We start from the raw sequence: 23,351 nt of genomic DNA, 5'->3' as shown, positions 1-23,351 counted from the left end.
GCGATACTGTAAATGAAATGAGATCCCACTTTGATGATCTGTGTGCAATTTCACTTAACTTTATTGGCAGACTAGAGCCTGGGTTTATCACCTATACATTTCAAGTAATTTGGGGTTGTTATAAGGAGCCAAGGTTATCATCTTGTTTAGTGCTGCAAAGCATGAAACCTATTAAAACATGACAGGTTTGATTCCCTATGCCTGGCCCTAACACACACTCAAAATCATTAGCACAAACCCTAGTAAACCAAAAACAGCTTTTTAAATTTATTTTGTTAAAGCTGATATGAAATTCTGATCATTAGAACAGTATGTCTCTGACTTCTAACTAAGATCAGGTAACATGATAATTTCACAGAAAACGTGCTATTTCTGTAACCAAAAGCAATGTAGATTTGGCTTTGTTATTATAAACATTACATCAGAAAAGGGAAAATAGAGTTCAAACAAATACTGTGCCTTGGATGCTGTTCAACTCATCCGGTATTTAGATAATAATCCAGCGTTGATGACTTTATAATAATAATTTTGCTTTTTTGATTTGACAACTTTACAATTTTCACTTTCCTTTGACTAATTCATTTTTGACAGGTGAAACTCTTTATCAAATGGGAAGCAGCTGCAGGTAATTAAAGACCAGAGCATGCTTAGGCATATTTATGTTGCAGCGACATCTAACCAAGACTAGATATCAGAAACGGCGTAACAGAGTGGACATATGGAGCTACTAGATGTTCTAAAACCCATTAAGCTGGTGGGCTCCCACTACCACGTGAGCTAGCATGCCTACTTTAAAGTTAACTCACATATGTCTACAAAAGTCATGGACACACCTTTGAAATGTCTAAATGCCAACGCCATCCAAACAGTTTCTCCTTGAGCTAAATGTAGGCCAAGAGCTACTGTTTGCACATGTGCTGGGAAGAAAGGGAGACATATAGAAACAGCACCATCATGGGAAGAACACTGTGTCCGCATCTCTGGTTCAGGAAATAATCATCTCTCAACTCTTACACTGAAGAGAGACCTGCAGCAGGTTCCAGTCCTTGATATTTACAAAAGACAGTAAGGGTTAAGCAAACAAGGACCATTAGACAAGGATCCAAATGATTTTTCTTAACCAAATGAATGCATTCTCAGTAAAGGAGGAGAAAAAAAATGCATTGGCAATGTGTCACTGAATATTAGACAGGAAGGGATCACTGTGTGTACATACTGGATTGGAAGACACTCCATCAGGCCCAGCTAGCACTTTCCTATACCCAAGAGTGAGAGAAAATACACAGGAAGCCCAGGCAGCAGTCAAAAGTTTAGGAAGGTCTCTGAGCATTCACCAGAGGCTTGAGGGCAGCTGCCAAGACACAGCTACACACCAAAAGCCAAGTGTTTTTGACAGACCTTTTTATTAATTGAAGTTCTGCTCAGGACAGCCCATCTTAGGCATTCAAAAAGAAAAACTTCATTTTCACTCCATCTACACTACTACAGTGTGTCTGAAGCTGTAAGCTGTGTCACTCTGAACACATCATCTTCTTTACAGATCCAGTACTATTTGCACACATAAAGCAGCATCTATCTTATTAATAAATGATCATCCAGAGAAGACACTACAGCAGTAAAAGGACGACAAAAAAAAAATAAGGAGGAAAAAAAATATCTTTCATAGGGAAATTTTGTAAATTAGCTGAAAATCATTCTCAGAGAAATAACCTCGATCATCAGTACCTGCTACTCTTTACCCTCCAGAGATATGGAAGGCATTCTTGCTCTGCAGTTAGCGAAGAAAGTTGTTTAGTAAGTGCATGTTAATGTAGAAACAGGAAGTACCATTGAAACAAAGGGAAACAGGAATTTATCAGGCTTCAGAGAACATAAGCATCTTACTTATTGAAGACTTTCTTCTCAAGCCGGGAACGAGAAGTATTAGCCTGCTGCTTCAGGTCTGTCAGATTTGGATATTTTTTCTTCTTCCCTTTCTTTTTCCCTCCTTTTCCATTATTTTTAGAGGAACCAAGATCCATTCCTGTAGCTGCTTCAAGTTCTCTCATGAATTCCGGATCTCGCCACTCTGTTTAAAAGAAAAAGCACGCACTTTGAAACTCCAAACCCAGGTAGAATTTGCAGTCTCCCTAAGGTACAGGTTCTTGTCACTGCTAGGCGAAGGCAGTCACTGTGCTGTAAGTTGCATATGCAAAGGAAGGGGAGGATAGAGCAGTTAGCCAAAATGACAGATCTTGATGAGAAAGCCCTGCCAGTCTGGGATTAGTATCTATTATTAGCTGCTGTAGATAAAACTGTTCTGTAGGAAGACTGTAGGAAGTCAAGTTTTTGCAGTAGTACAGTAGCAAAATTCCAAGGAAGCTATTACATGTAGGAGAGATGACATAAAATGGAGTGATTATTATTTAGAAATTAAACAAAACGCCAACAAGGTAGCTGAGGAATTTATCTCCAAAAATAAATTCTGAACAAGCTTAAAAAGAAACTTATGGAATATGTCAACTTGCGAGCAGAACGAGAGTGACAACATTGTAACATTTCTGCATCAAAGAATCATATTTGCTTCAAAACATGCAACTGGTATCTGACACCTAAAAAGCATTCTTGAGTAAGACAAGATGAACCCGTTGCCGTGAGCCTGATTTTGCATCTGAAAAAGATACTACTATTGAGGTATCCCACAATTCAACAGTTTAACTATCTAAATCAAGTTTCTTCTCTTGACAATAGCACAAGAGTTAATATATGTCATCAAAAACTTTTTTTACCAAAACCTGAATTCTTCCGAATCCAACCACAGACTGTAAATGGATTATGATCGTCGATGCCACCATGGGAAAAAGCATGAACAATTTAGACTGTAAACTCTTTGAGGAAGCAGTGGTCTTTCACCTTTAGTGTAGAGTCTTGCATATCAGAACAAGGTAATATAGTACAAAGCAGAAAGTAAAAATGTGGTTAGAGGACGGATATCTTCAAGTGGCAATTAGAAAAACAGCACTGCATTATAAAGATTTTGAGCGTACCGGTTGGAAAAAAATACAGCAAATACCACTTCAGAGAGTAATATGGTCCAAACTCAGCACAAATCTCAGAATTCTGTATTTTAACAACCAGTAATTGCCAACCATTTGTCATACAGTTTCCCATATGTCGGTCAGCCTTTGTTGCCTGCAGAAATTCTAACACCAAATGTCTACAACCCTTATTTAACATCTATGTAGATATAGAAAAATAAACAGTTCTAAACCACTATACAATTTCATGTATATACCAAGATGGTCACTGAGAGTGACAAATATTGGTAACATTATTTCAGGAAGGTCAGAGGCAATGTCCTCACTTAAGAACACAGTGTTTAGGAATACCAGAGCAATTTTCCAAGGAAATGTTAGCTCTAACCTGCTATGATACATGAAAGCAAGGACTGATTAAAATCCAACACACCAAAAAGCATGAGGAAAATGAAGCTGTGCAGGAACTGAGCACAAGTATACAGAGAGAAAATAGAACACATATACTTGATAGATCATAAGACCTCACAGACTTCTTTTTTAAGTGAAGGAATACAGAACAGCACAATTCAGATACAGGAACGATTAATCCAAGATTAAGGAAAACTGTCTAAACAGTTTATCTCCCGGTAATAAGAAGGCGTCACAGTTTAGGAACTCAGTGAATGGAGCAATTGTTTAAACACAACGAAAAAATGCCGGCATCCAGTAGAGATGAAATGAGCATTTGAGTAAAATGAAGGAGCAATTTAAAAGCCTTTGAGAAAAATCAATAGAATGCCAGGGAAGAGCAGCCTTTTTGAGCATTGATGGGCCCCTAAAGCTCTTCATACATTGTTACTGAGTTTAGCAGCAGGGAAAAGAAAATTACACAGTTTGCAATGGTAGGCGGGAATCAATACTGTAGTTAGTAGAGAGATGCTATTTCACATCTGACTGGCCAGCGGCCTGCCTTCACCAGCCTGTCCTGATACCTGTTTGTTAACAAGTCACTAAGGGCTGAAAAACCAGATACTCTTCAAGGTTGACACAAAAAATAGGCACTTAATTTGCTCCTATGTGTGAACTATGGGAAAAGGATGAACACTGCAGATTAGCAGGTCAGGGTAATCCCACCTGATTCATTGTTTTAGGACCAAAGAGCCCAAAGCACCATTTTGTGGACGTTAGCCAGAGCTTAAAATTTTATACCAAGTTAAAAATGCTCCATAAGAACAATGACAGTGTTGTCAAATCATAGTCATTATCACACAAACTGTGTTACTTTTACATAATTGTTTTCCCCTTCACACACAGGGATGAAAATAAACCTACCATCCAATAGGAAAAAGCTGTAGGAAGAATTTTGGTGGGATTTAACCATGCAACTGATCCCCAAATTTTAATGTTTGGCATTTTTCAAACTGTCATCATTAGCAAATGATGTTGTCACTCATAAGACCAAAGCACACACTGTACAGAGTGGGTCCCCACTTGCATATTTTCCGTATCAGCACTCATCAGATGTGCTTCGAGACCTTTGTAAAAAAAAAAAAAAAACAACAAAAAAACAAAACCAAAACCAAATCCCAGTGCAAAACAACCAAACACCCTCCCTTCCCAAACTACAAGCCCAAAATAAACAAACTAAAGAGCATTTTAAAAGGTTGATGAAAATACTATAAAACAAATCTAAAAATACCGAGGCACAGAAAAAAAGAAAGGAACAAAAAGCAGTGGATAAAAGTATTTAGTGACATCTGGTACACATATGGCTTTAGAAACCTGTGAGGTTTTGTCCAATAAATTAAGTGCCATAGTTTGTTCTGTACCTCCCCAGACAGATGGGATGGACCTTTGTATGACATCTCAGCTTAACAACAGCACTCAATAACACAACACAACAATGTCAACACTGGTTTGGGACTAACACACACATCCTTGTGGGCCAGAGGTGAGAAGCCTCTAACAACACCGCACTGACACTGTAATAAAAATAAGTATTATGTCTAGCCTCAAGCAATGGCAATTTCACAGAAAAAAAAAATCAATATTTTTCAGTGCAAGTGATTTTTATACCAGAGTATTAATTTTTAGTTTGAAACAAGTCCCTCAAGAACACCTGCTAGTTTAATTTGATAGTTTTTGTTTGTCATAACTAAGCTGGGAACTTTCCTTTTTAGCACAATGTCCACACCCCTGGCCTGGCTTTGCTGTGACAGTCCAACTGTGCCCATGCTGTAGGCTGGATGCCAGTTTAGAGCACTTCGCTCCACCTTGACCAGGATGGAAACTTCCTCCAAATGCAGCACTTCTTGACACATGCAGACACCAGAAAGTGTTCAGTAACTGCTGCATTCATGACGTGCTGGTAATTGCCAAGCACAGTCACTCAAAGATGGCCAAATCACAACTAAAGGAAAGTAGGTGGGTCAGTTTTACGTTTAAATGAACATTCATTCGAGATAGACCTTTTTGGATAACAGATCAACAACTGTTCTTTATGCTCTGAAGGGGTTTCGTGGAAAGTTCAGTAGCCTTGTTAATAATCTACATGACTGTGAAACTGGGGAAATACTGAGTCAGAGCTTAAGACAGAACTAACTCCTTAAAGGGAATATACTATGAGATATCAAAATGATAAAGCCTAGGGGTAAGTTTAATTAGAATGCAGTATACTCACCTAGAATAAATAACTTAGAGAAAACTAAGACCTTTTGAAGGAAGGCAGATTAAATAAAAGCTCTGAAAACAAATCTGCTCCCTCCAATTATACACTATGTCTTTGCTGGATAGATACCTCTTTCCCATCTCCCTTTGCAGTCCATCAACTTCCACTAGCTTCCTGGTTGCAGTTCCCCTGGTGCTCCATGAAAATCTACCTTCTGTCCATCGCTAATGAGGCTTAGTTTTACCATTGCAAAAAAGTCTCTTATTCCTCTCGGAAGTCTTCCTGACAGTGTATTAATTGCTTGCTGTCTTTCTCAGTGCCTGCATTGCTTACCTAGCTTTATCCTGGCTAAAAATGCCCATGTAGTCTTGGGGAAGGATACGTCTTCCCTCCACACCTGAAAGAAGCAGCCAGGATGCAAGGAGAAGGACATTAGTTTTGTTGCCCATCCCCACTGTTTAAAAACAAAATCCAGAGTATTGAACAGTAACATGTAAACAATTAAATAGCACCAGTCTGCTTGCTCCCTTCCTCAAGCCCATCACAAACATTATGCCTATTAGAACATCCAGACTAGGTATAATGCCAATAAAGCAAAGCCCAAGGTGAAGGCTTCCCTAGTTCAGAGTATTTTCTAGCAATGCTGCATAGACGCACAGCATAACAAGGCCAAGAATTCTCCTTCTAAAACGCAATTAGTAAGTGAGTAGATAAAGGAAAGACAGACTATGATAAATATGAATAGATACAGGGAAAATAGTTCCCGCATTGTGACAATAAAACCACTCTGCCAATATTCGTGGTAACACAGTGATCCTAATAATATTATCATTACATTACATAAATCACAACTGTTAGTGACCAGCAAGATTAGACAACTTCTTTTCAGAAGCATGGGAACAGTTACTGTCAAACATTTCCCAGGAAATAGGTTTAATCGTCCTTAATAAACATGTTCCTTAAGATAAAGTCTATAATTTGTCTATCTGAGCAGTGTTAGGAACATTATGGTAACTATTGGAAATAGAGAACAAAGGCAGTGTTACCCTTATTCTGTATACACATGTATCCATATTTACCACATAAGCAAGAATCACTGCAAACGATCTGCAAATTAAAATCAACAGGAATTTAAATGAGAGAATGTGGTTAGGAGCAAAACAGAACTATGATCCAGTTCTGTGGATCCCATCCTGTGCTTTTAGCAACAAAAGAATCCGCTCTCTTCCTCCATGTAGCTGGTCACATTTGTTGTCCAACTGTATACTGAGATTGTTGTCTAACTTGTATCTACACTTTATCTATATATAGATACAGTATATTGCATACGCAATATATAAAATATATAGATACAATGTAGATACAATAGTGTATAGATTGTATAGATTGTAAATACATTGTAAATACTGTATACAATATATATACAAACATATACACAATAAAGATATTATGCTTACGTTTAAAGCTTATTTCCCACCTCTGCCTAATTTATTTTTTTTTTTAAGATGCTATGCAGACACAAACCTGGCTGAGCCTCTTGCTTCTCAAACCGCATCTTTTCTTCTCTGGCTCTGTCCTCTGCATTAACAGGAATCCCAGATTCATCCCGAGGAATTATCTTTCCGTGGAACGGGCACTTCAGAAAGAAAGGGGGGAAAAAAAATCTCAAAACTTCTGAATTGAAAGAAAATGCTCACATGTTATTCAACATAGCTTAAAGCCACACACTGGAATCAAGCAACAAAATTCTACACTTAATTTCCCCCTTAGAAAGCATTAGGATCCCATAAACATCATGTGTTTAATATATTCAGAATCTCAAAGAAATAAGCTCTTTGTGATATGAGTATCCGATTTCAAGAGGCCAAGTAACACATCCTGTCAAGTCTGGAACAAGGGCACCAATGCTGCATTGTATGTTGTTGTTTATGCTATATCTGTCCTGTAACAATCCCATTTAAAGTATTTTAGTGCATTCAGATCCTTCAGCATCAGGTAATACAGGAAGAACAGGGATATTAGAAGAAAGCATTTAAGCAAAGTACTTCTGCTCAATAGGGCTCATAATTTGAGGCTGTGTAGGATTTAGCTTTCATAACAACTAATTTGCAAATAAAATCTCTTTGCCCCTCAAACACCCAAGTTTCTAAAAACAATTAATATCAAATATGCCTCTAAATGAGGAAAACTTTTTGGCAACCAACAAACTGTCTCAGCTTTACTGGCAAGTACTCTTATATCACAGTGATAAAATATAAATACCCATGATGAATGCAAAAAATATTTGTGAGTTCCTTAAACTCACAAATATAGCATCCTTACCAAAAGGATGCTGCCCATATGAAGCATATACTAACAGCAAACTTCCCCAGATACAATTTTCTTCCACAACCTTGAGATATATTTACAATGTGAAATAAACTTATATGTATCTGTTTTAATGAGATCTTCTCCGTATAGCACATATCCTGGAAGTTATGTAACTTAGTGCCCACCTTAATCCGATCTTGTCTTTCACACAGACTTCCATCAGGCATTGGTGCTCGACATCTATGTTTTACTGGTTCAAACTTGCCAGCAAATGTTATGTATCTAGTTTTTAACATTTCAGTTATTTCTTTATTTTCCACTTCTTCCTCTACTTCACTGGGTGCCCAAAATCGATGCTCAGAAGCAAACCTGGGAAAACAAGAAATGAAAATTTTTCACAAAGTTGTAAGAAAGCACATAAAGATGCCAGTATAATCCTGTGGTAAACTTACATGTAAAAGGAAGGGAAGCTTTACTAGTGAATTAGAAAAACCTAGGAATCTAGCATTCTTTCTTATAACTCCTATATTATGAAGATGTTTTTAGAATACCACCAATGCGTGCCCAGTATTGATTTCTTATTTAACCTATAACCTATTACAAGTCTTAGCTCTAGTTCGTGAACTGACATTCAGAGTCAGTTATCTAATATCCAGTTTCAGTGAATAACTTTGTAATTCTGTAGTTAACACTCTTCATAACAAAATACTTCTATGGTTAAGCATGGAAGATAGATCAGAGAGGAAACAGTTTGATCTTAACTTCTCTGATCTTATTCCTGGTAGCTGTACTCCTGTAGCAGCAGAGAAGCAGGAGCTGAAATCATCAGAGTATGTTGCAATATACCGAGATCAAGGAAGAGAGAAAACAAATCAGCTGACTCTTATAGAAGTTTTCTTCCAGGTTCCATACAGTGTCCATAAGTCTGAGAAACTTATGGGGTGTTCCTCTAGGAAATTAGGCTAATCCATTGAAAATCTATTTTAAAATTAGAGATCTTACCTATATTTACAGACACATATAGACAAATATACAAAGATGATTAGTACCACGTCAGTGGACGCGGGGAGTGGGAAAGCAGGGGAGTAAGGACCCTTGAGTGACGTAGTATTTGCTAATTTTCTCAACAGTATTCACATAATTTCATTTTAGCCCCCCTAGTTGCTATAGTGAGAAAGGTGCAAACCCAGAGACTAATTACGTGACTCATTTTAGATGCTAATCTTAGGATGCAATGACTGTCCCTCTGATAGTAAATGTTTCTTTCTCCTAATCATGAAAAGAAATTGGGATGACCAGCTTAAGCTTAGATATCTAACTTTAAGACATTTGAAGTCAAACAACAATCCCATCCCAAATTTAAGGAAATATGAAGTTAAAGAGAAAAAAAAAGCTAAACTAAGCCTGCACGTATGCTGCTTAGTACAAGCAAAATGGAGATATCTAGATGACAGACGTCTTGATAAGGACTTAAAATTCATAAAGGACACGTCACAATTCCATTCTTCCACGTAGATCTTCCACCCAACCAACCCCAGACTGACATGAGAGGATTTTCTCTACCCATATCCAATTTTTCTCACTCATTAATATCCTTGGATGTCATTCCTACTTCTAAGACTTTGCCTTCTGTAGACTGCAGAGCCATATATACATGCACATTGGCTTCACTAATCACAGCAATCTCAATTCAGCAAAGCACATAAGCCAATACTTAAAGAATTACTTTAGTGGGCCTGAAGAGTCTTGATGAATTTTATCCAAACAAGTTTTCAGGAGATGACAAAGAAAAAAAAAAAAGTGGAGGAAATTATCTGACCGTAGCAACCTACAATATATATAGCTGCTGGTTTTACAGCAATAGTTGACCATTTAAAACTATGTAAAGATATTAGAACTAGGTTAAAAATGGGATTAAGCAATTTCGAAGCCATTCTATGATTTGCCAAATAATCAGAAAAATGTTCAACAAGTAAAATCCTTGTTAAAGAGATTCATGCTATCCAATCATTTCTTCATTGAATATACCTTGCTAGTGCCAGAAAAATTCTAACCTGCCATAAAGTGCAAATAACTTCCGGTAAATTAGGAGATATAGACAAAAGAGTTATAGTGGAGGCTAGTTCAACATTAAACCTAGTAATATGTTTCCACTATTTTTGGTTAAAAAAAGTTTTCAATCATACAATTCTTCAAACTACAGGCTAAACGAAAAAGCTTTAAGAATCTTTATAATATACCAATATGACTTTAGACAAAAATTTGAACGGTACAGTATTTTAGTGTCAGAAATTACGTGGCAAGATTGTACAATAGAGAGGAAATAAAAGAATGAAATACATTTCTTATTTGCTTAGTTCTAATACAATCTTTAACACAAGACTGACTGCTAGCTCTATGTTACTAATCTTACAGACACAAGGAGGGGAAAGCATTCCTAGAAAGACACCATACAGGATTTCTAGTGCAAGGTAGCATTACAGAATTTCTTAGTAAAATTCTAGTGTCCTTTGGTGGTTTGAACTCCCCTCCCCTTCTAAATTATCAAATTACAGTTACATGAGAATGAAGAAGCAATTAATAGTTGTGCATGCCAATCTTTCCAACTAGGAAAGAGTTCTATTTAATATTCCCCTCCCTCCCCCTGCAATCTGTATCCAACAAATCTCAAGGAAATTAGAATTATGTTTTACTCCATGTATCATTGATCAGCATTTGGGAACTGGACTTAAAATAGCCTGATTCCTACACAGATATTCATAAATATTATTGTTTACTGCAAGCATATAACTTATTTTCTCCCAGCGTGACTTACAAGCAGGTAAGAAAAGAACAAAGTGGTGCTAATTCCCAAAGTTTTCTGATTTCCCGCTGCTGTAATTTAAGCAACATTTTAAAAAGGCAGAACATGGGATCTTTGTTTCAAAAAAATGATGCATGTGACAAGTAAAATCTTTTTGTAAAAGGGATCAGAAGGGGAACAGATAATCAACTAGAAGATCACCACTCACACTCGTGGAAAGAGTGTTACTGATCTAGACAAATAACAGAGGCTTTAATGGAAATTACATAGCTATGCATTTGGAGGAATAAAAGACAAGTAATGGTTTACTGAAATGTAAAAGAAAGTCCAGCTCCTGGAGACATGTTGCACTCTTTCAAAAAATTATCAACTTCATTCTTAAGGTGATGGGAAGATTATAAAAAACTTGAATAAATATAAATTCTAAGACCAGTATGACGCATACTGGTTTCCTGGACCAAGCGCTAAATAAGCTAATTCAAATAGCCTAGTCACAGTCATAAAAAGTGCTGTGCCAGCTAATTCACTCTGATCCTAAGAGTAAGCTAATTAAATTCAAGGAGGAGGGTAGATGAGTTTGGAAGGCCCACACTATCCAAAATAGCTGGTTAAGCTGGCATAGCAGTCTCTACACAGTAAAACACTGCAGGATACACCACTTTCTCTGCCTCCTCCCCTGCCGTCCCCCCAAAAAACCCAGTACTACTACAGCTTTATAAACTCTTAAAATGATCTCTTAAACTAGCTTAATGAGTTGTGTGAGTGAAGGCAGAAGTAGGGAAAATGGTCTGGCCCAAAATTTTGGTAAAGCCCAGTTACTGTCACCCTCTAGAGAAGGTTCACCATTTACCACCTAAACAAAACTTCCTTGGAAAAGCACCTTCCTTGTAGCTACATTCTCACTATCAAAATCTTAATTTATTGTAAAGGCTGTAATTAAGTAAGAGTAGTGTTAAACAGGTGAACTTTTCCACTCCAGATTTTAAAAATTCAAATTCCATAGGCATTCCATATGTGTAGTCTGATTTTTGGGTTCCCTTTTTTTCCTAGGCATCTTATAGAGACAGTATGCATGCATGTAGAAAAGTTAAAAGAGTTGGCCAATGACTACCTTAATTTTTCAATAAATATATTTTATTTTATAAATATATTTTATTGGACCCAGGGTCCAATGGTATTATGTGTGCAGAGTTACTTAAATTATCTTTAGTTAGATTGGCATATCTGTAGTTATAGACTATAAGGTTCAGAAGTGTGCCCTCTATTTTATTGGAAAGCATAAAAATAAAACAGTACAGCACAAGGCAGACAGGCAGTGAAATATGCTTCTGATTCTACTTATGACTTGAATAACTCATTTGCAATGTAAAATAAAGCCTTACTACCTTTTTGGCATTATCACAGACAAATGCTTCTTAAAGCCCTGCAGAAAATCTTAACCATTTTATAGGCTTTGAAGAGCTTACACCACACCAGACAGAATCCAAAGCTTGGAGTGACTGTGTTAAAGCACTATTATGTATCAAATTTCACTGGCTTTCAATAATTTGAAACATATTCAGCATTTTACACAATCAGATACAGGGGCAATACTTTCCTCTTGTTTCTTTCTGCAAACATTGTTTTCACACTGTGATCATTTTAGGACAAGAGGAGAAGTTACACCAGGGGAGGTTTAGATTGGATATCAGGAAAAATTTCTTCACAGAAAGGGTTATCAAACATTGGAAGAAGCTGCCAGGGAAGCGGTTGAAACATTGTCCCTGGAGGTATTTAATAGACAGGCAGACGTGGTGCTGAGGGACATGGTTCAGGGGTGGTTTTGGCAGTGTTAGGCTGATGGTTGGACTCGATGATCTTAAAGGTCCCTTCCAACCTAGACAATTCTATGATTTATGATTCTATCATGGGTTGGTTTTTTTTTTGTTTGTTTTGATAAGAAAACAAGCAAGGTTAAAGTAACTCTGCTGAGAATATACATTTGATTTGCAACCCAGCCAGTCAATGGGTTTTGCCTTTTCCAAGCCCGGTATGGTACACACTGACACTAAAGTTCTGGTGGACTTAAATGAAATTCATACATAGAGGGAGGACCTTGTATCTCCACTTTAATATAAAAATACTAGTCCTAAAAAGCGGTTTTAAAAACTGACTGCTAGAAACAATTTCTGATGCATACCTACCATCTCTTCTCCCTGGCATTGCTAAAGCTTTCCCCAAGCCAGCAATGCTTCATGTCCAAGAAACACAAAACCTTCCCAGACAAGAATGGAAAGTGAGAGATCCAAATTCAAATCCTGTAACTGCCACCTATTTCTTGTGTGACTAAACAAGCGTATCAATTTCCTCAGTTACCACTCTGTAAAGTCAGGAAAAATACCCCTAACACCTCCCTAGCTTTTCTCCTACCTTGCCTGCTATTTATTTAGACTGTAAAGTCCCCAGCAGAGGGACCGTCTATCATGCACTTGCATAGCACTTTGCATAATGAGGTACCGATTTAAATTGGAGTAAGTGATGCCATGCTGCAAATAATAGACAAACATGAAAGAGCAGAAAAAAGTGCTTTGAAGCATCAAAGGATATTTAATTAGTATCACATCTTCTCAAAACAAATAACATTTTAAGGTAGAATTTCTGACTTTGTTTATGGGTCCTACAGCACAAGGGAAAGAAGAAAAGTAATTATCAAAAGAAATAGCAGTCACCCCACTGCATGACCTCTGAGTACAAGTAAATCTATATGTATTTGTTTAATTTGTCTTAAAAGAAAAAGAGCATTACTTGAGAATCTTCCCAGCATTTGGCTGATCCTGTCCCCAGTAGTGAAGATCTAATCCAAAAGGCATGAGGGGAGCTTTAGCTCTTTCCTCTTCTAGTTTTCTTCTCTTACTGTCAGGCTCTTCCAAGGCTGCTGGCTCAGTAGTTGCAGAGTCACTGGAGAAAATTAATGAAAAATCAATACAGAACAGCAATGATCACAACATCATTTTCTCTTTTTTCATTAGATTTTCACACCAACACTAATATCATCTTAGATCTAGGACTACAACTACCTTTACAGGATTGTTTTGGTGGGTTTTTTTCAAAGGACACAGACCATAACACCACACACTCTACGTACAGCACACACTGCACCATGAAGCTTAACTGCACGTTCAGCTAAAGCTAAATAAAACGTATTATACCATAAGCGTCGAAGCCTAGAGATCTAATGGGGGCACTAGTGGGTCATACACGCTGCACTGTATTGGGACCTACTGATGTGGCAACTGTTTTTAGAAAGATCTTTTTTTCTGTAAACTCATGCCCATGTTTGCAAAGCAGTCACACAGATTGCAAAGTCTGTTTTTGTTGACAAAATTCCATCTTGCAGACTTACAACACTCATTGTGCAATACCACTACAGAATTCAAAGTCCTCAAAAAATAGAGTACTACTATGGAGACCTTGGGTATTCACTAAGAGAGCTTTAAAAGGTCTTAGTCACCTTACTGAAACACTAAATTTTTAAAGATTAAAAGTCAAAAGGTAAACCTGAATACTCCAAACTCCGGAGTTCTAATTAAGTAAACCCCTTTCTTAGATTACATTACAGTTTGCTAGTTTTTTGGGGGGCTTTTTGGCCAATGCAGAAGTGCCTTTTCAGGAATATGCCACTGAGTAGATTACTCAGTCTTATCCCGAAATCACAGATAAGTGCTAGACAAGGCTGGAATTTCAGCAAGCTTTAAATAGGACTGACAACAAATACATCTTTGGAACCAGTAAAACACGCCTCCAGCAGCACTGACAACATAGGTCACTAGGAAGCAAAAGATGATTGAAACTACTTTCTAATTTAGCATTAGGATATATTCTGTTTAGTTGCAAACCAAAAATTACCCCAATAATTGGGGATGTTTTTTTTTTGTTTGGAGCGGAGGGAATGGAATGTTTTCTATTTTCATAAAGGCCATTTACACCAAATAAAACCTAAACCAAGCGAGTACCAAAATATTCCTTAAGAGCCTGGTGCGATCACTAACAAAATCCCCAATATTAAGCAGTGAATGTACATCTCAGTAAAAGAATTGTAACTTCAAAATGAAACCAAGACATGTTTAGCAGCTTCCCTAGCTCATGAGCACTTTTCTGTGTGCTTTCATGACTAACAAATACAAGTAAGAGCAAGAGGTTTCTACAAGAATTAAAACAAAAATAACCTGGCATGTGGAGGCAGTAACTTTGGTAGTTTGTCTCTAATAATTTTCAATGTGGCAGCTGCACAGGTTGGATCAAGTTCGTCTTCATTCCCTTTCAGCTGGATGCGGGAGCTCAGCGGAGCTGGTCCTATTAATGTCTTCCCCGTTGGTGCTTTTGGAGGTGACTGCGGCTCTAGTCCTGCAAAAGAACTCCATGTTTAGGAAGGATTCACTTCTCCCACCGACAACGCTTCACAGCAAGGCGAAATAGCTCAGGATGCTGATTACAAGTCTTACTGCTTTCTATTCACCCAAGACATCCATCCCACTCATAGACAGAGCGGTATTTCTGCCTGTGAAATTTTTCTTGTTTTGGGACAGAAGCATACTGAGTAACTAACTACAGTGAATCAACTTTTAAATTTGTATGACATGGTGTGATAACAAAGAATGATGTTAACTCACCTTGGAAAGACGGATTTTAACAATACATTTTTGCCTAACCTGCAATGCTACTTTTTCTATGTACATTTCTAGTATCATATCAGCTCGCTGGGATGTCATTCCTGTACTCAAGGTTGTATCAAGGTAAAATAGAAGAAAGGAACTACTGGCACTACTGTTTAACACCTAGAGTCCCAAAAGAAATCCAAGAGCAGTAGAAAGCAAAAGGAAAGGCATGCATCCTTAGCTCCTGTGTGCTAAGATTAATTCTTTGTGGCATCTCAGCAAAAAGTTCTGCTAAAACTCTTACAGCCTGGCAAAGAGAAACCACTTCTGGGTGGGGGATTCACTGCAACACATGACTAACGAGAATGGGAACCATCATCACCCAGCATGGCTGGCATGGAAGCACACTCGGTGAAAAAACAAAGTCTGTGTGAGGCACATCCCTGTTCTTTGATGATTCTTAGTGACAGTATTGACCCTTCAGAGATGAGAATATAGACAAAAATAGCTCTTTTTTTCGCTCCTGATTTGTTAAGGGGCAGCACTACTGAGAATAGTTGAGTTTCAATTCCTAAATACATCTGCAAACAGAATTATCTGGAGAACATTCTTCTTTCACAGATACCAAAACAATTTACCAAGATAAAATATCTAAGCACTGGCAGAAGCAATGAGTATACCCACAGCATACGCTCAAGAGACAGTAAGTGCCAGAAGAACAAGCCCACTGCAAGGCAGTACCAGGAGCTGATGTTCAGCGCCAACAGCTCAGTGGTGGGGCAACTTAATTACTTTATACAGCTAGATTAGACAGCCAGCATGGACTGTAATGATGCAATTAGATAGGCTGAGTAGTTAGACAGCACATATCTCTACCCACTGAGCTAGAGAAGCAACTCTATTAGCTGGCAGTAGTAACAAGAACTTTTCAGCCAATGACAGCTAAAAATGGAAAGACCTGATCCCTCACACTAATATAATAGACTACATTTTCTCCATCAGAAAGCCTTTTTATAAAAAGAAGTGACTGAAATGCAAGGCCACCCCCCCCCCCAAAAAAAAACATAAATCAACACAAAAAAGTCAGTTTCACAAGACTAAAGTTTTAAGCAAATTATCTCAGCCTTTTTATGATGAGTTTACCTGACACGTTGTAGCCATTATTTAATCGGGACTTTTAGTCTCTTGCCTACTTCTAGCCAGTTCTGAAGCTGTATCCAGAAGTATTTTTGCTTTGCTAATTTGTTTTGCTAATCATTAAATGCATCACAATATATCAGCTAAAAAAGGAAAAGCTAATGTGGTATGACCTGCCCTCTGAGTGGGAAATTGCAGGATCTGCAGTGGCAGGTAGCTTTGCTGCACAAAAAAATCTTCATTTCAGAGAAAAACATATTTTTTCACAGACAAAATCAGAGCAACTTGCTCTGATGCCTTCTTTCTACCTTATAAGGTCTTCCTGTAATTCATCCTGACCTTGATTCATTTGTACCACGTTCCCTGTAACCTTTGGGGTGCAACCACACAGAAGGCATTGCCTGACTCCAGCCACAGGTCAAGTTGCTGAGCTGGCAACCTTCTAGATCCACTCCCTAGACAGATATGGGTACTTTCCAAGTACCTAGATCAGGAGATGAGTCCTTGCACAGGGAATGACATCTCCTTATTTTGCAAGACTCCAAGCTCAGTGCACCGAGAAGGATGCCCTGTCAACCCTCTGTTTAACCAAGTTCCTGGGCATTTTCTCCTAAGAGAGAGCTGACAACCCAATTGAAAACCCACAAAGCTAGAGCCCCTCAGAAGGAGAGGAGAAACAAAAGCAGACATCCAGTTGGATCTGGCTTGTGTGTGTGTGTGTAGCCTTTAAATGTTGCTGCATACATGGTCACTTCAGTCATTCCTGGATCTTCTGAATACAACTGACTCCAGTGGATAGAGAGCACCCCAGAGCGCTCTGAAGGATGAAGACTCTTCTAATACCATCTCTGAGATCCCATGTCTCTATCTAGTATGACTTATACTGGTCACAATGACAGAAAATGGCAAGGGCGTGGTAATTCAGAGTAGAGGCCAGTAACGACAATGACGACAATGACGGCAGGTGGCTTACCCGCCCCTTTCAAAACAAGAGAGGGAAGGAAATGGGATCTGGAGAAGGAAAGAGGATGAGGGAGCACAACCATCAGCAGTTAATAAGCATTCACAGAGTCTTCTTGGTGTTCTCAATACATTCCTTCTGCTTATCCAGCGTATGATAAAGAGCAACGTGGACCATTTAACAAGACTGTTGAGGCAAATATATCAGTGACGCAACTTGTGTGTGATAATATTCTTCCATGTCCATAGAAAGACCAGATCCAGCTCTGGCAAGCCAATGCATTCCTCATTTCCTAAGAAAAGGCTACTTGAGTATTGTGTAGTCACCCCACAGGAGTGAACACACATCTCAGAGTGGGTATTTCAGTCCTGAGGCTGTCCTGAAAAGACTTCAAGTACCCAACTGTCCGAACATTCGCAGGCAGCAAGTATTGCAGAGTGGACAAAAAGACATTCAGCATAGTTTGAAGACAGTGTCAAACCCAGCTCTTCCCCGACTCCCTATTCTGCTCTCTGGAAAACACCCCAAAACCAAAGCCCACATTCCTAAGGCAGTGCATCCTGAAAGACAGCGCTGCTCAAGCTGTCCAATGCTTCCTGGGACCTGAAGTTAGCATGGACTGTGATGCAAAGAAGAATCGCTCCTTTTTAACTTTTATGTCGTCATATTGGAGGTTAGAACCTGTCTACCAGCTGTAGACAAGACACAGGCCATCTTGCTGTTGGCTGGTGCTGCTGCTGAGCACACCTGACACTACCGCTCCCTTACTCAGTCATGCCCACATCAGATACTCCAATGAAAGCGATGAACATGCGACATTCACCTTGTTATCTAACTTTCCATCCCAAAGTCAACAAGGCTTTAAAGAACATTGTTTAAAAAATTCATTTAAAGGACTAATCTGTGCATTGGAAAAGGGTCTCAAAATCAGCAGAAGGACCAGCAATAAGGGAAATCATAATTAAGCATAATAGGATGGAACTAAGTGGAGAAACATTCAGGCTAAATAGCAAAAGAAATGATCTCATGACATTTATTAGGCTGTGGACTTGCCATTCAAGAGGGATAATGGTGCTTCCACAAAAATGTTTTTTGAACAGCACTTCAGTGGAATATTAAAGGAGCATTCTTGAATTTATGTATCTGGAAAGGGGGTAGGACAGGACTTCTTCTCAGCTCCTGCCATAGGCTAGAAAGGGAAAAACCCCTTCTCAGGTGCTTTGTATCAAAGTGAAACAGAATTAACCCATCCTTTTATTACAGAAACAGTTACAAACAGGCCCTTTGGCATGAACAAGGTTGGCTGAGAAAAATATGTGATAGACTGTATCTGTAATGTAGAATTACTTAGACTGTGTTTAGCATTTATAATGGCCTTTTTCCTCTCTCTCTTTTTTTTTTTTTATTTTAAGGACAAAAATACCTTTCTGAAAAGCACTGTTTAAAGCAACAGTTTTGAGAGCACTTGTATGTGTACTATTTACAAACTGTCTCAAAGTCAGAAGGTAGCAGGTATGTATCAGTATCTCACCATACCTTTTTCTTCCCTCTTCAGAAAGAATATGTGCATAGGTATTAAAAGTTCTCAGGAAATCCTAGTTTTATTCCATTTTTTCCTGCAATGTTTTGTTTATGGAAAGCATGATTGCTTGTTCACTACACTCTACACTGATTTTTTTTCGGGGGGGGGGGGGGGGAGAACAGCAGAGACAAGCAGTCAGCAACACACAGAACAGGCAAGAGAGATAAATGGACAATGTGACATTTAGGTAGATAAAATCACATCCAAAAGATCAATATAGGAATTCTTAAGAGTTACAAGAACAAAATATTTTCCCATTGATTTCTTATTTTAAACCATTAATAGAAAAATCGCTATAGGTAAATACACTATGACATCAGTAACACCACCTCTACTGTGGATTTTAAAAACATTGTTTATAAAATTATTTTTTACTATAAAGACAATAGTCATCGCACAGACAGCCCTAGCTGAATGGTATCCAATGTCAGGGTGGGGGTTTTTTGTTTTGTTTTTAAGACATACATGGGATTAATTGCAGTTTTAAAAGTAAAATTTCTCTTAAGAATTCTGCCATTCCCTTTATTTTATTTAACACGAGTACAGTAACTGGGTTCAAATTGTTCCGATAGCAGCTTTTAGAAAGAATCATAAAAAATGTTCAAATCCCCTTTTTTGTTTAAATTGACCAAATGGCACCTATTTGCCTGAAGCAATAAAGTAGACCGTGTTCACGAGATAAATCGATAGAAGGAAAGAGAGAGGCTGGGGTTTCAGCTGAAGTTAGGCTGCTGAATGCTGACATTATTGATTTTAGCTAGTTCAGCTGGCCTTGTAATTAAAATGTAAATTTGAGAAAGAGATTATGTCCTGACAGAAACGGTGGGATTAGGGGGAGATAAAAGCCCCACAGTGAAAATTCAGAGAAAGAGCAAGCACAGGTTTCCTCAGCTGTGTGGATTTAGACGAAATCTAGCTACTTCAGATTCACTCAAGTTTAATTGAAAAAACGAAGACAGAATATAAACAAGTATTATGGACTTCAACTTTCCTGGGGAAAAAAAAAAATAATTTGTTTCCCATTTGTTGAATCTCAGTCAAGCTGAATGTATGTGATTTATATTAGCACAGACGCTCTCCGAGACTGTCAGGAAAATCCAGCAGTTCAGGTACAGTATTTCCCCAATTACACTCTACTGTGCTCATAATGAAAAAAATTGCATGTATTTTACTCAGGAAGCACAATAAGCTTTACTTCTAAGCAAAGAGAACTTTGCAAAGCTTACTTCGTATGTGCTTGCAGACCCGAGGGTTCAAGTCAATGCCTGGGGCATTGCTTCCAAACCTCTTCAGTGTTTCAGGATCAGTTCTGCTATACCTCTTCATCCACAAATGGATGTGTGAACAAAATTAACATAGGTGATCATATGGTAGGAAGACTTCATTATTTCTGAAGGTTCTGCTACTCATAAGGGATGGAGGTCTGAATTATATGTCATCCCTGAAATATATCTGATCTTTATGAAAGCATCACAAATTAAAGGAATGTTCAGTTTTTGTTCTTTTTTTAATTGGGATCAAATTTCATCTCTACCTACCTAAAAAAAAAACAGGCTCTTTTCTTGTTAGTATCACTTCATCTACACAGAACTCTAAAATAAGGAAAAAAATAATAAAAATATGCTACGAATAAAACCTTAAAAGCATTCATACAGGGATAAGACTGATTAAAACACATTTATTGTGGTAGCAAACTTCCTCTTTAACTTTAGATAGACACAGTTTCTTATCTTACTTTTAAACACCACTACACAAATTGCTGTCTGCAGCTGCCAGGGGAGGATGCTGAAATGCCAGAGGTCGCTTTAGCAAATATTCTCACACAAAGCAACTCGCCACATGGACAACTGCACATATTAATATTTCTGTATAGATTACATCACTTTTAACAAGTTGTCAGGGGGCCTTTTATAATCAGACTGATTAAATTACTGAAAAAGATTCCCCCCAATGCCTTTGAATGCAGCTACGCTCATTTACATTTATCTAAAATTTTAGAATTCTACTTTGGAACTCCTAATTAAAGAAAAAAGATAAAAACTATGTTAGTTAACTAGAAGAGTTCATTAACATGACATAAATACTTTGTTTGGCTTGCTGGAATTACAGGATATGTTAACTTGTTATAATGTTAATTCTCATTCATTAACCCTATTTATTGTTGTTTTACAATCATAGCTAAGAATCAGAACAAATCAAAGCAGCAGAGTTTAGATTAAAACCTTTCTACACCTTACACCCTGATCTTTTAAACTTCTTGCTTATCATTTTGCAGTCCCTGGCCATTGCATAGTTCCTATGAGGTACACTACTATCACAAACCACTCGGAAGTATTATCAGCATCCTGTGCAGTGACTACAAATTTCTAAGAACTTTAGTAGGAATCAAATATATCCCATGTCCTGTCAGATTTTGTGGGAACCTTATTTACATAGAAGGACCTTGCCTGAGAGTGAGGAAGAGTTTGTGTGATCAACTGATTAGGAGCCATCCAAAGAAATATCTACAATCATCTTCTATGTGGATGTAGAATTATTTTATTGGGAGCGCTAATAATGTTTTTAAGTAAATGTGCAAAGTTATCTTCATTCCATATACTGTATCATAGTAAGTTTTACTTAACTATTGTCCTAAGTGTAGCAATACAAAACATGTGTTTGTCCATATACAGATATATTCAAAACATACTAATACTATATTGAGGCAATCTCACTTGTAAACTTATAATTAAATCTGTCTAATGTTGCATATGCTAGTAAAAATTGAAACCACACAACACATACTTGATTATAGAGGTTCAGGACTGAGGAACTAACTTCAGTGCTGAATATCTATTATCTATATATTTATAGTAAATCAATGCATGCTATTTCAATCACGTAACGACTACGATATTTTTTTTAAGGATTTATAGTAATATTAGTAGAAATCTTATTCTAAATACTAGATTCTTGTCTAGGGAGAGAAACACAACTGTGTGTTAATTGCATTTTCCACATTTGGGAAAAAGGAACCCAAATTTCACAGGGCAGTGAAAGGTAAGTAGTTAATCCTGCATGTCCTTCCCCCTCCAAAAGATGATTTGTTTCTTCCCCTTAAAGAAGTGAAGTAATACCCACATGTCCTTATTTAGCCTAGATAGTGTAATTCTAAGTCTCAAATTCAGTTCCTGAGAAGTGTGCTTCATATACTCTGAAGTCTGCAGGTTTCTTTTCGCTGTGGTCTCCACTGAGCTGTTTCTGCATGTAAAACTGTCTTCCATGTTCTTCACATACAGGACGAATTCCCTCAGGAAGTTCCTGAGGTATGGAGACCAGACAAATCAAACCTGACTAAAAAGCTATTAGGCTTTTAAAGCAGAACCCAGACACACTGAGAAATCATTGTAGTAAGGAAGGAAAAAGCTTAAGTATAATTTTTAATTTCCATTTAGCCAGCACATGTGTGTCTATTTAGTGGTTCAACAGTCAGTAGAACTTCAGCAGCTTCCTTCCCAAATAATAATGTCATCAAAAATACTTGTTTTCATTATGACTAACGCAGGGCACAATCATTTGGTTAATCACAGTAATGCGCATTTTTATGGCCTGTAGCTGATGAAAGCAATTGGCCAGATTGATCTGCAGACACATATCTTGCCCCAAATAAACCCACTTTACATTTTGTATGAAATACAGCTACCTGTTAGCAACAGAAGCTGCTGTACCGATCCCACACTTGTGTTCCCTTATTTGCATTCAGTCACCCTTGAGTTGAGTCTAATTCATGATCATTGGTGTGATAATCAATCTCTCTCCTGTAGAAGCCTAGACTTGATCAACATCCTACCATTTTAAAAGCTATTACAAAATTACATTTAGTAAGTTTTTCAAATATGCCTACCACTGAGGAACCCTAATGAATCCTAAAAACAGAAAACTAAAAATGTATTTTCCTGAAAGACTAAAAAACACTCTTTTACTGAATATATCAGATATGTTTAGATATCGTAGTTAGGGATGTAAACTCAACACTTAAGATTTGTGCTTTTGCCTTGTGATTTCCAGAAGATTTTCAGGTATACTATTAAAAAAAAAACAAACAAGAAATAAACATGAAATAAGAGGAAAACCTAAATGTAAAAATCAACAGATAATCATTCTGCATCAACTAAATCTGTTAGATGCTTCTACGGAGGAAAAAAGACCACTATGAAAGCCATTATTTCTTCACAGGTCAAAATAAGTGGTTTCTATTTCACCTTATCAACACCTGCATAC

At 37.6% G+C, this 23,351-nt stretch overlaps 1 protein-coding gene across 2 annotated transcripts in view; it reads right to left on the bottom strand.

The window, feature by feature from the left end:
• Positions 1–23,351, bottom strand: part of UVSSA (UV stimulated scaffold protein A) — a 61,000-nt gene that overhangs the window by 4,640 nt on the left and 33,009 nt on the right. For both annotated transcript variants that reach the window (XM_082482904.1, XM_082482905.1), the window contains exons 8-12: positions 14,983–15,160; positions 13,562–13,714; positions 8,160–8,343; positions 7,189–7,300; positions 1,885–2,068 (exon numbers count right to left, since the gene is read on the bottom strand). In XM_082482904.1, coding sequence (XP_082339030.1) covers positions 1,885–2,068; positions 7,189–7,300; positions 8,160–8,343; positions 13,562–13,714; positions 14,983–15,160 — 811 coding nt within the window. The remainder of the gene's footprint in view (positions 1–1,884; positions 2,069–7,188; positions 7,301–8,159; positions 8,344–13,561; positions 13,715–14,982; positions 15,161–23,351) is intronic.

Source organism: Vanellus vanellus, assembly GCF_965231255.1.
Source record: "Vanellus vanellus genome assembly, chromosome: 4".
Taxonomy (NCBI): domain Eukaryota; kingdom Metazoa; phylum Chordata; class Aves; order Charadriiformes; family Charadriidae; genus Vanellus; species Vanellus vanellus.
The sequence above is the reverse complement of the archived record's forward strand: the minus strand, read 5'-3'. Positions and strand labels throughout refer to the sequence as shown.